The 16,695-nt window shown below is 45.7% G+C and overlaps 1 protein-coding gene across 2 annotated transcripts in view; it reads right to left on the bottom strand.

Moving 5' to 3' along the window:
- Window positions 1-16,668, bottom strand: part of clcn6 (chloride channel 6) — a 60,875-nt gene extending 44,207 nt beyond the window's left edge. Inside the window, exons 1-7 of one of the 2 annotated variants that reach the window (XM_067970153.1) lie at window positions 16,539-16,668; window positions 16,237-16,296; window positions 15,002-15,067; window positions 4,668-4,733; window positions 3,151-3,217; window positions 1,272-1,378; window positions 796-922 (exon numbers count right to left, since the gene is read on the bottom strand). In XM_067970153.1, the coding sequence (XP_067826254.1) occupies window positions 796-922; window positions 1,272-1,378; window positions 3,151-3,217; window positions 4,668-4,733; window positions 15,002-15,067; window positions 16,237-16,296; window positions 16,539-16,607 (562 nt within the window). In that variant the 5' untranslated portion in view covers window positions 16,608-16,668. The remainder of the gene's footprint in view (window positions 1-795; window positions 923-1,271; window positions 1,379-3,150; window positions 3,218-4,667; window positions 4,734-15,001; window positions 15,068-16,236; window positions 16,297-16,538) is intronic. The other variant, XM_067970152.1, reaches the window with a different exon arrangement.
- Window positions 16,669-16,695: the final 27 nt, after the last annotated feature.

Raw genomic sequence — 16,695 nt, 5'->3', positions numbered from 1 at the left:
CACCGACGGTGGCAGAGGGAATAACTGAACAGAGGAGTCGCACCGACGGTGGCAGAGGGAATAACTGAACAGGGCAGCAGAGCCATCAGGAGCCTGTTTATTGCTCATTACTAAGTAGCTGGGGTATTCCCAGTTCATAAATTAGAGCCAGGACTTTCAGGAGTAAAGTTAGGAAACACTTCTACACGCAAAGGGTGGTAGAAGTTTGGATCTCTCTTCCACAAACGGCAGTTGATGCTAGCTCAATTGTTAATTTTAAATCTGAGATTGATTGATTTTTGTTAACCAAAGGTATTATGGGATATGCGGCTACGGTAGGGGTATATGGAGTTAGGTCACAGGTCAGCCATGATCTCATTGAATGGCGGATCAGGCTCAAGGGGCTAAATAGCCTACTCCTGTTCCTATCTTCCTGTACAAATATAATTTTGGCACCTGAACTTTTTAATAATTTACTTTGGTAAAAGTCTGAGGTCCGTTACTGCTAAATAAGTAGAATAAGCAGAGCTGATGGCAATTAGCACAGCGGTCTGGACATTATAAAGCTTGTTGATGTCACTCGGGCAGAACAGCAGCATTGCAGACCCACACCAACACAGTGGGAATAAAAGATACTTTATTTCTAATAAATGTTCCACCTAAGTATCAAGCAGTCTTTATCTCTCTGATTCTGATCAACTTACTGCATATTTTCTGTATTGTTGCAGTTCATGGGGTTACTTGTGATTGTGATGAGGTTTAGCATATTTCCCGAGACTGCGTCAAACACTGAAACAAACCCGTGTTGGCCATTACCTCCAGCCACACAGAAAAGCACGCCCACTGCTTTACAGACCAGGGTCCGCAGCCTCACGATCCCAGGGATCTTCACCCCATTTAGGTAGCATTTGATTTCAGGAATTCCAGATCCAGCTGCAATGGGCTGTGAAGCACAAAGACATTTTTCAAAACACAAATACATTCCCCAGCCCTGGCTGAATAATGACAGCAAGAACAGAACACAGAACCTGGTTACAACAGCCTTGTATCTGCAGAGACAACACAAAACTCCTTTTCAGTCTTTGCACAGGGAGATGGTGACATGTAATTACCATCCACAGTGTGCGGGTTAAGCAGCACTCTGCCCCACTATCTAGAGATGCACTAATGGACAGTGCCGACTGGGCATGAATACATCAAGCACCATTGCTGCCCTGTATCCTTTAACAGTTCCATTATTTTTGATGCAAAACACAAGCCAAATGTGGTGGAAACACATTTGTGATTCATACCTCAATCAGCACCAACAGGCTTGCCAGGAAGATGAAACCCATGTTGAATGCAAGGATCTCGAGGAGGGAGAGTGCGAGACAGCCCCTCTCACTGCAATCCTCCACCGCTGCAAGGCATGAAATCAGGGAAAATACACCACACACAACAGTCAGAATACCTTCAGGATCACAGGTTCCCCGTGCTCACACAATTATCTAAATAAACCCACCACCAAAGGTAGAGCAGGGAGGATGCTGGGGTGAGGGAGCGAATCAGGTTCGCCTCATTAGAAGAATTCAAAAACTTTTGAAAAACTGAGCAGAATCTACAGGAAAATTTGGAAAACACTGGGCGCTTGGAGAGGCCGGTGAAAACTAACGGTCTGGATCTTCATCAGAGGGAAATTCCCAGCCCTTTCATTATGGGGGAGGGGGAAATATTCCCATTCTCTCCACTCCTCAATCTTTAAAATTAATTCATTCTTAGGATGTGGGCGTTACTGGCAAGGTCAGGATGGTGTGTGACTTGGAGGTGGTGTTGTTCCCATGCACCTGCTGCCTTTGTCCTTCTAGGTGGTGGAGGTCTCTGGTTTGGGAGGTGTTGTCGAAGAAGCCTTGGCGAGTTGCTGTAGTGCATCCTATCGATGGTACACACTGCAGCCACAGTGCGTCGGTGGTGGAGGGAGTGGATGTTTAAGGTGATGGATGGGCTGCCGATCAAACGGACTGCTGTGTTCTGGATGGTGTTAAGCTTCTTGTGTGTTGTTGCAGCTGCTCCAAGCAAGTGGAGAGTATTCCATCACACTCCTGACTTGTGCCTTGTAGGTGGAGGTGCGACACTCACTGCAGAATACCCAGCCTCTGACCTGCTCCAGTGACCACGGCATTTATGTGGTCCAGTTAAGTTTCTGGTCAATGGTGACCCCAGGATGTTGATGGTGAAGGAAATCAGCGATGGTAATGTCAATGAATGTCATGGGTAGGTAGTTAAGACTCTCTCTTGTTGGGAGATGGTACTTGCCTGGCACGTGCGTGGCTCAAATGTTACTTGTCACTTATCAGCCCAAGCCTGGATGTTGTCCAAATCTTTCTGCATGCAGGCGTGGACTGATCATTATCTGAGGAATTGTGAATGGAGCTGAACACCATACAATCATCAGCGAACATCCCCACGCCTGACCTTATGATCGAGGGAAGGTCATCGATGAAGCAGCTGAAGATGGTTGGGCCTAGGACACAGCCCTAAGGAATTCTTGCAACAATGTCTTGGGGCTGAGATGATTGGCCTCCAACAACCATAACCATCTTCCTTTGTGCCAGGTATGACTCCAGCCACTGGCGAGTTTTTCCCCTGATCTCCACTGACTTCAGTTTTACTAGGGCTTCTTTGTGCCACACTATATCAAATGTTGCATTGATGTCAAGGGCAGTCACTCTAACTTTAGCTCTGGATTTTAGCTCTTCTGTCCATGATTGGACCAAAACTGTAATGAGGTCTGGAGCCGAGTGGTTCTGGCGGAACCCATACTGAGCATCGGTGAGCAGGTTATTGGTGAGTAAGTGCCGCTTGATAGCACCGTTGACGACTCCTTCCGTCACTTTGCTGATGACTGAGAGTAGACTGATGGGGCTTTAATTGGCCAGGATGAATTTGTCCTGCTCTTTATGGACAGGGCACACTTGGGCAATTTTCCACATTGTCAGGTAGTTGCCAGTGTCAAAGCTGTACTAGAACAGTTTAGCTTGAGGCACGGCTAGTTCTGAATTAGGTTCCAGCCTGGAACGCCCTCCTAGGTATCTATCATTCTACATTCTCTCCCTTTCTCTCTCACACGCACACTGATTTCTCCCCCCCCGAATCATTCTCCAGGTCCTGTCATTACTGCAAGTCAAAGGATACATTGTCCAATAATTTGAAACTTGAGGTCTGAGAAGAGATGAACAAAATAATCGATGAAGAGCCCAACCTGAAACAAAGTAGAGTGAAATGGTCATTCAAAAACAGTTAATGAAATCTAAACATCACAAGCTGTAGCTGGTAGTTTATTATCTATCACCTAAATCCCCTCGGTGCCTGTCCCTTTAATAGAAAAGCTGTATCAGCTTGGCTCAGTTTATAGCACTCCTGCCGAGTCAGAAGATTATGGGTTCAAGCCCTGCTGCAGTACTTCAGCACATAATTTAGGCTGGGACTGCGCTGTAGTAGAGGGAATGCTGCATAGTTGGAGGTGTCGTCTTTCAAATGAGACGTCAACTTCTTCAAGTGAATATTGAAGATCCCAGGGTATTCTCCTGGTGTCCTGGCCAACATTCCTCCCTAAACCAACACCAAGAACAGATTAATTGGTCATTCAGCTCATTACTGTTTATGGGATCTTGCTGTGTGCTGTCACATTCACCTGCACTTCAATGTAATTCATTGTACATGAAGCACTTTGGGACATTTCCCAACATTTGAGAGGCAAGATAAGGCACTATATAAATGCATGCTCTGTCAGGATCATGTGACACACCCACAAGCCAGCCACATTATCGAGAGCGTGATTTCAGGCAGCAAGCGCAGAATGTGGGGGTCGCACTATCCCACTGGAGAGGGTCCCGAGAAACACACTCCGTGCGATCAATACGAAGGCCACTCTCATGCGTGGAGAGATTCACTTTAAATCCAAATGTAAACAGAGCTTTTTAGTGGGAACATGTTTAAACAGCGGGACTCCGGGTACGTGTCAGGCCTGTAGCTTAGTCAGTCAGGGGAAATGATCAAATTGGGTCTGTGACCGAACAGCAATGCAAGTCCAATATTTCTACACGCAACACTCAAATTAACAGCTAGCTGGGAGGTGGGGGGAGCAGAACCTACGGGGACCTGTGTGAGATGCTGTTCAGGGCACATGCTCCTTGCTGGGCACTGTCCAAACGGGAATGTTAGCACATCCCTACTTACATAGTTCATTTATATTAACACAAAACAAAAGTATAACGAACAAACATAACAACCAACCAAAAATCTGTAGAAAATAGTGACAAATAATGTGAAATATACAGGAATTCTGCACTCCCAGAGGGGACTAACGATAGTATCAGTCCCAGGCCAACAGGGGGTCATGTCTGCTCAGAGCTTCACAGCTGTGAATTTCAAAGGTCGGAAAGATGAGGCTAATGACTGATCAGTACCCGGGATTAGCAGCCCAGTGCCTGCTCTCCCAGAAACTGCTCCCTGTCTGCCCCCTGCCACAGCAATGTCATTCTTCCCTTCATACCAGGAGAGTCAAAGTCAGTGGGCCAACACTGGGAAAGTGAGGCACTCCATTCACCAGAAACACTGCGCTCCCAGGAGCGGCTGTTCAAATTGCCAGTGATCAGCTTGCTCTTACTTTATATTAAACACATTCACAGTGTGACCAAGAACTCACTCACCAAACCAGTGCAGGCACCGATACAAAATACTAGGATCCATTTCACCAACTCATATCTCCTGACTCTCTGTTGAAATGAAACAAAGTTAAACGACAACAGCCACACAACGATTAATGCAAACTGAAAGCAGAGTTAACAATAGAGGCAAACAGTCTGGAGAACAGGGCTACAAGCAACAGCAGAGCATCCAGCCAATTCCCCACAGAAAGGGAGGGACAACTACTGAACGAGTGCTAGGCCATGAGGCAGAGAATGGGAAAAACAGAAGGAACCAATTAAGCTTTAAATTAAGAACTCGTCCCTATACAGGGAGAGTTAGAAGGCAAGTCACCCAGCAGGGGGACTTTAAACTTCACAGCTTTCAATTTTTTTGACAGAATAATAAGTTGGTTGGGGAAAGATAAGCAGAGTGTGAGGAAGGGGCAGAGAGTTTAATGCAAATAGTGCATCAATGAATAAGGTAAAAGCAGGGAATAATGGTTAAAAAGTTAAAATTAAAGGCGCTTTATCTGAATGCACGAAGCATTCGTAACAAGGTAGACGAATTAGTGGCACAAATAGAGATAAATGAGTTTGATCTAGTAGCCATTACAGAGACATGGTTGCAAGATGACCACAGTTGGGAACTAAATATTCCAGGGTACTTGACATTTCAAAAAGACAGGCAGAATGGAAAAGTGGGGTGGGGGGGGAGGGTTGCGGGTAGCCCTGATAATAAAGGATGACATTAGGCCAGTTGTGAGAAAGGGTCTCGGCTCGGAAGATCAGGAAGTAGAATCAGTCTGGGTGGAAATAAGAAATAACAAGGGGCAGAAAACACTGGTGGGAGTAGTTTATAGGCCCCCCTAACAGTAGCTATACCATTGGACAGAGTATTAATCGGGTACGGTAGCATAGTGGTTATGTTACTGGGCTAGTAATCCAGAGGCCTGGACTAAAATCCAGAGTCATGAGTTCAAATCCCGCCACGGCAGCTGGCGAATTTAAATTCAATTAATTAATTAAAATTCAATTAATTAAATAAAAATCTGGAATTAAAATACTAGTTTCAGTAATGATGGCCATGAAACTACCGGATTGTCGTAAAAACCCATCTGGTTCACTAATGTCCTTTAGGGAAGGAAACCTGCCGCCCTTACCCGGTCTGGCCTATATGTGACTCCAGACCCACAGCAATGTGGTTGATTCTTAATTGCCCTCTGAAATGGCCTAGCAAGCCACTCAGTTGTAAAATCTCGCTACGAAAAGTCATAAAAAGAATTAAAACCGGACGGACCACCCGGCATCGGACCACGAGGCACCGGACACGACAACGGCAAAACACCAAGCCCAGTCGACCCTGCAAGGTCCTCCTTACTAACATCTGGGGACTTGTGCCAAAATTGGGAGAGCTGTCCCACAGACTAGTCAAGCAACAGCCTGACATAGCCATACTCACAGAATCATATCTTTCAGCCAACGTCCCAGACTCTTCCATCACCATCCCTGGGTATGTCCTGTCCCACCGGCAGGACAGACCCACCAGAGGTGGCGGTACAGTGGTATACAGTCAGGAGAGAGTGACCCTGGGAGTCCTCAACATTGACTCTGGACCCCATGCAATCTCATGGCATCAGGTCAAACATGGGCAAGGAAACCTCCTGCTGATTACCATCTACCGTCCTCCCTCAGCTGATGAATCAGTCCTCCTCCATGTTGAACACCACTTGGAGGAAGCACTGAGGGTAGCAAGGGCACAAAATGTACTCTGGGTGGGGGACTTCAATGTCCATCACCAAGAGTGGCTCGGTAGCACCACGACTGACCGAGCTGGCCGAGTCCTGAAGGACATAGCTGCTAGACTGGGCCTGCGGCAGGTGGTGAGCGAACCAACACGAGGGAAAAACTTACTTGACCTCGTCCTCACCAATCTACCTGTCGCAAACGCATCTGTCCATGACAGTATTGGTAGGAGTGACCACCGCACAGTCCTCGTGGAGATGAAGTCCCGTCTTCGCACTGAGGACACCATCCAACGTGTTGTGTGGCACTACCACCGTGCTAAATGGGATAGATTCAGAACAGATCTAGCAGCTCAAAACTGGGCATCCATGAGGCGCTGTGGGCCATCAGCAGCAGCAGAATTGTATTCCACCACAATCTGTAACCTCATGGCCCGGCATATTCCTCACTCTACCATTACCAACAAGCCAGGGGATCAACCCTGGTTCAATGAGGAGTGCAGAAGAGCATGCCAGGAGCAGCACCAGGCGTACCTAAAAATGAGGTGCCAACCTGGTGAAGCTGCAACTCAGGACTACATGCATGCTAAACAGCGGAAGCAACATGCTATAGACAGAGCTAAACGATTCCACAACCAACGGATCAGATCAAAGCTCTGCAGTCCTGCCACATCCAGTCGTGAATGGTGGTGGACAATTAAACAACTAACGGGAGGAGGAGGCTCTGCAAACATCCCCATCCTCAATGATGGCGGAGTCCAGCACGTGAGTGCAAAAGACAAGGCTGAAGCGTTTGCAACCATCTTCAGCCAGAAGTGCCAAGTGGATGATCCATCTCAGCCTCCTCCTGATACCCCCACCATCACGGAAGCCAGTCTTCGGCCAATTTGATTCACTCCACGTGATATCAAGAAACGGCTGAGTGCACTGGATACAGCAAAGGCTATGGGCCCCGACAACATCCCAGCTGTAGTGCTGAAGACTTGTGCTCCAGAACTAGCTGCGCCTCGAGCCAAGCTGTTCCAGTGCAGCTACAACACTGGCATCCACCCGACAATGTGGAAAATTTCCCAGGTATGTCCTGTCCACAAAAAGCAGGACAATATCCAATCCGGCCAATTACCGCCCCATCAGTCTACTTTCAATCATCAGCAAACTGATGGAAGGTGTCGTCGACAGTGCTATCAAGCGGCACTTACTCACCAATAACCTGCTCACCGATGCTCAGTTTGGGTTCCGCCAGGACCACTCGGCTCCAGACCTCATTACAGCCTTGGTCCAAACATGGACAAAAGAGCTGAATTCCAGAGGTGAGGTGAAAGTGACTGCCCTTGACATCAAGGCAGCATTTGACCGAGTGTGGCACCAAGGAGCCCACGTAAAATTGAAGTCAATGGGAATCAGGGGGAAAACTCTCCAGTGGCTGGAGTCATACCTGGCACAAAGGAAGATGGTAGTGGTTGTTGGAGGCCAATCATCTCAGCCCCAGGGCATTGCTGCAGGAGTTCCTCAGGGCAGTGTTCTTGGCCCAACCATCTTCAGCTGCTTCATCAATGACCTTCCCTCCATCATAAGGTCAGAAATGGGGATGTTCGCTGATGACTGCACAGTGTTCAGTTCCATTCGCAACCCCTCAGATAATGAAGCAGTCCGAGCCTGCACGCAGCAAGACCTGGACAACATCCAGGCTTGGGCTCATAAGTGGCAAGTAACATTCGCGCCAGATAAGTGCCAGGCAATGACCATCTCCAACAAGAGAGTCTAACCACCTCCCCTTGACATTCAACGGCATTACCATCGCCGAATCCCCCACCATCAACATCCTGGGGGTCACCATTGACCAGAAACTTAACTGGACCAGCCATATAAATACCGTGGCTACGAGAGCAGGTCAGAGGCTGGGTATTCTGCAGCGAGTGACTCACCTCCTGACTCCCCAAAGCCTTTCCACCATCCACAAGGCACAAGTCAGGAGTGTGATGGAATACTCTCCACTTGCCTGGATGAGTGCAGCTCCAACAACACTCAAGAAGCTCGACACCATCCAAGATAAAGCAGCCCGCTTGATTGGCACCCCATCCACCACCCTAAACATTCACTCCCTTCACCACCGGCGCACTGTGGCTGCAGTGTGTACCATCCACAGGATGCACTGCAGCAACTCGCCAAGGCTTCTTCGACAGCACCTCCCAAACCCACGACCTATACCTCCTAGAAGGACAAGGGCAGCAGGCGCATGGGAACAACACCACCTGCACGTTCCCCTCCAAGTCACACACCATCCCGACTTGGAAATATATCGCCGTTCCTTCATTGTCGCTGGGTCAAAATCCTGGAACTCCCTTCCTAACAGCACTGTGGGAGAACCGTCACCACACGGACTGCAGCGGTTCAAGAAGGCGGCTCACCACCACCTTCTCGAGGGCAATTAGGGATGGGCAATAAATGCCGGCCTTGCCAGCGACGCCCACATCCCATGAACGAATAAAAAAAAAAATCATGAAACAATAGGAGCTTGTAACAAAGGTAATGCAATAATCATGAGGGACTTTAATCTGCTTAGACTGGGCAAATCAAATTGGCAAAGGTAGCCTGGAGGACGAGCTCATGGCTCGAGACAGTTTCCTAGAACAATATGTCGTGGAACCAACCAGGGAACAGGCTATTTTAGATCTTGTATTGTGCAGAGAGACAGGGTTAATTAGTAATCCCATAGTAAAGGATCCTCTGGAGAAGGATCATCATATGATAGAATTTCACAGTGAGTTTGAGAGCTACATACATAAGTCCGAAACTGGAGTCTTAAACTTAAATAAATTATATAGGTATGAGGGGCGAGTTGGCTAAGGGAGATTGGGATATTAGATTAAAAGGTTTGACAGTAGGTAAGCAGTGGCAAACATTTAAAGAAATATTTCAAAATTCTCAACGAATATACATTCCATTCAGAAATAAAAACTCCACGGGAAAAGTGATCCATCCGTGGCTAACTAAAGAAGTTAAAGATATTATTAGATTAAAAGTAGTGCTTGGCCCTCAGCTATTTACAATCTATATTAATGGCTTAGAAGAAGGGACCGAGTGTAATGTATCCAAGTTTGCTGACGATACAATGCTAGGTGGAAAGTAGCTGTGAGGAGGAAGCAAAGAGTCTGCAAAGGGATATCGACAGGTTAAGTGAGTGGACAAGAAGGTGGCAGATGGAATGTAATGTGGGGAAATGTGAGGTTATTCACTTTGACAGGAAGAACAGAAAAACAGAATTTTTTTAAATGGTGAGAAACTATTGGTGTTCAGAAAGATTGAGGGGTCCTCGTACAAGAAACACACAAAGTTAGCATGCAGGTACAACGAGCAGTTAGGAAGGCAAATAGCGTGTTGGCCTTCATTGCAAGGGGAGTACAAGAATAAGGAAATTTTGCTACAACTGTACAGGGCTTTGGTGAGACCACACCTGGAGTAGTGTGTATAGTTTTGGTCTCCTTATCTAAGGAAGGATGTACTTGCCTTAGAGATGGTGCAACAAAGGTTCACTAGATTGATTCATGGGATGAGAGGGTTGTCCTATGAGGAGAGATTGAGTAGAATGGGCCTATACTCTCTGGAGTTTAGAAGAATGAGAGGTGATCTCATTGTAACATATAAGATTCTAAGGGGGCTTGACAGGGTAGCTGCTGAGAGGCCCTTCGAGCCTGCTCCGCCATTCAATATGATCATGGCTGATCCTCTATCTCAATACCATATGTCCACTCTCCCCATATCCCTTGATGCCTTTTGTGTCCAGAAATCTATCTAGCTCCTTCTTAAATATATTCAGTGACTTAGCCTCCACAGCCTTCTGTGGTAGAGGATTCCACAGGTTCACCACCCTCTGAGTGAAGAAATTTCTCCTCATCTCGGTTCTAAATGGCAGACCCCGTATCCTGAGACTGTGACCCCTGATTCTGGACTCCCCAGCCATCGGGAACATCCTCCCTGCATCTAGTCTGTCTAGTCCTGTTAGAATTTTATATCTTTTGATAAGATCACCTCTCATTCTTCTAAACTCTTGTGAATATAGGCCTAGTCGACCCAATCTCTCCTCATACGTCAGTCCCGCCATCAGTCTGGTAAACCTTCGTTGCACTCCCTCCACGGCAAGGACATCCTTCCTCAGATAAGGAAACCAAAACTGCACACAATACTCCAGATGTGGTCTCACCAAGGCCCTGTATAACTGCGGTAAGACATCCCTGTTCTTGTACTCTTGCAATGAACGCCAACATACCATTCGCCTTCCGAACTGCTTGCTGCACCTGAATGCTCGCTTTCAGCGACTGGTGTGCAAGGACACCCAGGGGATAGAATATAAAAACAGGGAGGTATTGCTGCAGTTATATAAGGTATTGGTGAGACCGCACCTGGAATACTGCATACAGTTTTGGTGTCCACACTTAAGAAAAGACATACTTGCTCTCGAGGCAGTACAAAGAAGGTTTACTCGGTTAATCCCGGGGATGAGGGGGCGGACATATGAGGAGAGGTTGAGTAGATTGGGACTCTACTCATTGGAGTTCAGGAGATTGAGAGGCGATCTTATTGAAACATATAAGATTGTGAAGGGGCTTGATCGGGTGGATGCGGTAAGGATGTTCCCAAGGATGGGTGAAACTAGAACTAGGGGGCATAATCTTAGAATAAGGGGCTGCTCTTTCAAAACTGAGATGAGGAAAAACTTCTTCACTCAGAGGGTAGTTGGTCTGTGGAATTTGCTGCCCCAGGAAGCTACATCATTAAATAAATTTAAAACAGAAATAGACAGTTTCCTAGAAGTAAAGGGAATTAGGGGTTACGGGGAGCGGGCAGGAAATTGGACATAAATTTAAATTTGAGGTTAGGACCAGATCAGCCATGATCTTATTGAATGGCGGAGCAGGCTCGAGGGGCCGATTGGCCTATCCTGCTCCTATTTCTTATGTTCTTATGTTCTCGTTGCACCTCCCCTTTTCCCAATCTATCACCATTCAGATAATAATGTCTTGCTGTTTTTATAACCAAAATGGATAACCTCACATTTATCCACGTTATACTGCATTTGCCATGTTCTTGCCCACTCACCCAACTTGTCTAAATCATATTGGAGCCTCTTTGCATCCTCCTCACAGCTCACATTCCACCCCAGCTTTGTGTCGTCTGCAAACTTGGAAATGTTACATTCCGTTCTCTCATCCAAATCATTGATATATATTGTGAATAGCTGGGGCCCAAGCACTGATCCCTGCGGTACCCCACTAGTCACTGCCTGCCACCCGGAAAAAGACCTGTTTATTCCTACTCTCTGTTTCCTGTCTGTCAACCAATTCTTAATCCATGCCAGTATATTCCCCCCAGTCTCATGTGCTTTAATTTTGCACACTAACCTCTTGTGTGGGACCTTATCCAAAGCCTTATGAAAATCTAAGTACACCACATCCACTGGTTCTCCCCTATCTATTCTACGAGTTACCTACTCAAAAAACTCCAGTAGATTTGTTAAGCATGATTTCCCTTTCATAAACCCATGCTGACTTTGTCCAATCCCGCTAATTAAGAGAACACTTGGAAGGTATTAATATTGTCTCTCTTAATCTGTCAGCTGTCTTTATGTAGCTGTTTCTCGCTCTCTCACTATCCCCTCTTCTGCATCTTCCTGACTCTTTTTGCTTCTCTTTTTCTTTCCTTCTGGTGGAAGTTGGAAGTTAGTATGGAGCCATAGAGAAAGGAGCCACCAACCGCTGCAGGGTGCATTTAGGGAGGAGGTTCTGGGGAAAATGTGGCACTCAGCAGCTCCTTTCCCATTCCTTCTCCCAATCATTTGTACCTTCCCAGCTCCTCACTCCCATCATATTCCTTATCCTCTCTCATTCCCACTACCACCCCCTCATTCACATCACCACCTGTACTACTTCTCTTTGAACTACCCACTCAACCACTATATCTCCCCCCTCGTCACTCACCTGACCCTTAACCATTCACTCCTGCCCCCAACGGCAGGTGACAAAAAGCCAGAGGCCTCTTCACCCTGTCTATTTTCCTCAAAGAGGATTTGTTTTCTTTCAAAATTCAACTTACTTTTTTCTTAAAAATCAAATTTGAATGAGGAAATACATCTGCCTCCTTACGTGTGTGTGTGTGTGTGTGTGTGTGTGTATTTCATAAGTGTTAGCAATTACATTTACCTTTTCTAACTGTCAATAAAATAAACAAGATAATTAATTCAACTGCTATTTTTTCCTGAAAATTCAATATTAGCATGAGCAAAAACATACCTTAATACACGTTCTGAAGTTTTTAGAACAGAAAACAAAAGCTACATGTGTAGTCATTTTTCCTCAGTCTCTCTCTCTGACACACACACCTTCTGTTTAAATATATAAATTTCACTCGAATTTATCTAGCTTAACTTCAAAAAACAACTTTGAAAAACAACCAAGTAGAATCTGATAGAAAGAAAAATATTCCTTTAGCACGGCTAACCGAATGCTACCGATGCATCCTGCACGTGCTCAGACTGCACAATCCAAATACAGATCTCAGATTTGGGCAAAAATATCAAGTCGAAGTTCAGGCTTTTGAGAGAGGATGGGGCCTTCAAGTTAAAAACTTTAATGAAGCATTAAAAAGGTACAACAGACCATTCCATGGATAAAGTTAATCATGTTATTGTGAAATGTTATTTTTTGATTTTTTTTTAAACCTTTATTTTGGATTGTAGAAATTTCAGTTACTGAGCAAAAATAGATCAAATTTTTAGATGAAAAATTTTCAGAAAGCATTGAGAGATTTGTGGGGAAAAGATAATACAGCAGCAAAGGTGTCCAGTTCACACAATTACAGGAAATAGAAAAAACTAACTTGCATTGATAGCGCCTTTCACCACCTCAGGATGTCCAAAAGTGCTTCACAGCCAATGAAGAACTTTTGAAGTCTAGTCACTATGGTAATGTAGGAAAGAAACAGCAGCCAATTTTCACACAGCAAGATCCCACAAACAGCAAAGAGATAAGTGGCCAAATAATCTTTTATAGCGGTGTTGAGGGGTAAACGTTGACCAGAACACCAGGAGAACTCCACTGCGCTTATTTGAATAGTGCAATGGTATCAGTAGTCCACCTCAGGGGGCGCAAGGGCCTTGGTTTAACATCTCATCCGAATAACGGCACCTCCAACACTGCAGCACTCCCCTGGTACTTGAGTGTCAGCCTAGATTCTGTGCTCAAGTCTCTGGAGTGGGGCTTGAACCCATGACTTCTGAATCACATGCAAGAGTGCTACCACTGAGCCAGAGCTGACATTGTTTATAGAGGTGGTTTACATTTTAATTGGAATTTATAATGTGAAAACAATGACACAGAAGTGTGGCAACAAGAGTAAAAGGAAGTAAGGCAGGAAATACAATCGCTATTAAGATATAACAGATATTGCCATTGTTCAATAAATGTGGTTGAGAGTTATTGTCTGAAACAAGGTTTGATGTAATGCTCTACTGCTTTTCGAAGACCACACCTGAGAGGGCACTGGATAGATCCAGTAGCCAAAGATTTTTTTTTTTTTAAAAAAGGCTTTCTGTTCATTATCCTGGGCAAATTGACTAAACATACACAGATATCAGAACCTGTGAAAGTACTGTCAAGGCTGTAAGTGGGGATCTAAAATCTAAGGTCAGGATAAGAAGGGCTGAAAAGTAACAATGAAGAGGATAGTAACAGATTTCAGTAGGACATAGACAGACTGGTGAAATTGGCAGAAACATGGCAGATGAAATTTAAAGCAGAGAAGTGTGAAGTGATACATTTTGGTAGGAAGAATGAGGAGAGGCAATATAAACTAAATGGTACAATTTTAAAGGGGTTCAGGAACAGAGAGACCTGGGGCTGCACACACAAATCTTTGAAGGTGGCAGGACAAGTTGAGAAGCCTGTTAAAAAAGCATATGGGATCCTGGGCTTTATTAATGGAGGCACAGAGTACAAAAGCAAGGAAGTTATGCTAAACTTGTATAAAACTCTGGTTAGGCCACAGCTGGAGTACTGTGTTCAATTCTGCGCATTAGGAAGGATGTCGAGGCCTTAGGAAGGGTGCAGAGAAGATTTACTGGAATGGTACCAGGGATGAGGGACTTCAGTTACCTGGAGAAGCTGGGGCTATTCTCCTTAGAATAGAGAAGGTTAAGGGGAGATTTAATAGAGGTGTTCAAAATCGTGAACGGTTTTGAGAGAGTAAATAAGGAGAAACTGTTTCCAGTGGCAGAAGGGTCGGTAACCAGAGGACACAGATTTAAGGTGATTGGCAAAAGAGCCAGAGATGATATGAGGAAACATTTTTTTTTAAGTAGCAAGTTGTAATGATCTGGAATGCACTGCCTGAAAGAGTGGTGGAAGCAGATTCAATAGTAACTTTCAAAAAGGGAATTAGATAAATACTTGAAGGGAAAAAAAAATCACAGGGCTACGGAGAAAGAGCAGGGGAGTGGGACTAATTGGAGAGCTCTTTCGAAAAGCCAGCACAGGCATGATGGGCCAAATGGCCTTCTCCAGTGCTGTACCTACTATGATACTAGGAAAAAGTGTAAGAGCAGTTTCTCAGACAGAGTACCTTGTCATCCAGTGTTTCCAGCACCTCCAGGTATGGCTCATTGATGCACTTATCATAATCCAAACTCTGCCAAAAAGAGAAACCATCAGTCACACCTGAACGTGAACAAGTCTCAGAAACAAAGATTACAACAGGTGCGGAACACGCCAGCAGTCCACGGTGGACTGTGATGTAATTTAACTACAATCATAAAATTTGCAATTAAGATTCTATCGACAGGAAGGTTAAGCAGCATACAGCCAACCGCTTCCAGCTACGGAATTGACCAAAATCAGAATAAAAACCTGCATACAATGTGATCAGGAGTATCATACATAATATAAAAAGTAGGAACTCACTTAAAAGGCTTGATTTAATGTTGAAGATCAAGTCATTTATAAATTGACTGATAGCCTAAACCATGAAAGTGCTGTTTGTGCTCATTAACAGGTATCCGTTATTCTATATATAAACCATCCAAACCCCTCGATTAGATTCCAGCCTGTAACTCACTCCTGGGTATGTTATTCTATCTGTGAACTATCAGAATACTCTGTTTCCAGGGTTATGGTGTTACACAGTATGAATGTACCAATTTATTATGGCTCCCTATTGCTGCTCATTTGAAATCAGTGCTGTAATGTGGTGCTTGTGTGGCTCCTAAAGGCAGTGTTCAAGGGGAACCTCCAGCAGTAACATAGCCTTAGTATTCCAGACCTGCTGCAACACCAGTCACACACAGCACTTTTGTCAATGTAATAAGCATCGTTAATATAAATGCACATTCAGGTTTAGAGAGGAGTTTCTCCATATTCAGAATATAATAAGTACATCAACAGATTTAACAAGGGGCAACTAATCTATTCAAGACAGCATGTTCCAGACCTCCATCAGGACATGTGTAACATAAGGCCAGCGGGGAGTTTGAAAGGACATCTATTAAGCACAGAAAGAGCTACAAGCTGATTTGAGATTTAATAAACCATTAAGTCATTTGGTCTTTGAACAGACACTTGTGTGGCCTAATGGTACCTCAAAAATCTCTCGATCGAAGTTTTGTAGCACAACAGAAGTGTGGGAGCAATTCGTTTGCCCAAAGCTCCCAGCTGGTAAAATTCGAAAATTAAGGGAATAAAATGCGTGATCGAAACAGGGCGTCTCACCGTTCCCGCCCGCCCTCCCCCACAGCATTATATGGAGGTGTGTAACACACAGGAACAAGCGACGGTCGGATCCGCACCGCTTCACTTACACACCTCATAATCTTTCCGTGGCAGAATTTCATCCTCTTCCTCCTGTGTCTCTCCCAGAATAGTCTGTCACAAATAAAGAGAGTCGTGCATTAATTCCAGGCCGGTTACATACCAGACAATGAAGAAGCCAATAACCGCAAGTATCAGGGTTGGGGGCGGGCGGAGAGACCCCTCAGCAGGGGGCCGGGGGCCGCGGGCCGGGGGCCGTGAGGCGCTGATGCGGCCGGTTCACTGAGCGTGGGAGAGGGTCGGGGCCTGTGATAAACCGAGGAAAGCTACCAGCGTCCCCGCCCCGGCCCGCTCACCAGCTCCTCCGGGCTGCGGCCCTCTCTCTCCCCGCAGCAGCAGCACGGCAGCCTCCGCCCGCTCGCCATCGCCGCCCCGCCTCGCCTCGGCCGCCCAAACACGGATCACGTGCTCGGACCCTGGCCGTCACCCCCGGGGGCGGGGCCTAGCGCCGCG

Source organism: Heptranchias perlo, chromosome 32 (assembly GCF_035084215.1).
Source record: "Heptranchias perlo isolate sHepPer1 chromosome 32, sHepPer1.hap1, whole genome shotgun sequence".
Lineage (NCBI taxonomy): Eukaryota > Metazoa > Chordata > Chondrichthyes > Hexanchiformes > Hexanchidae > Heptranchias > Heptranchias perlo.
The sequence above is the reverse complement of the archived record's forward strand: the minus strand, read 5'-3'. Positions and strand labels throughout refer to the sequence as shown.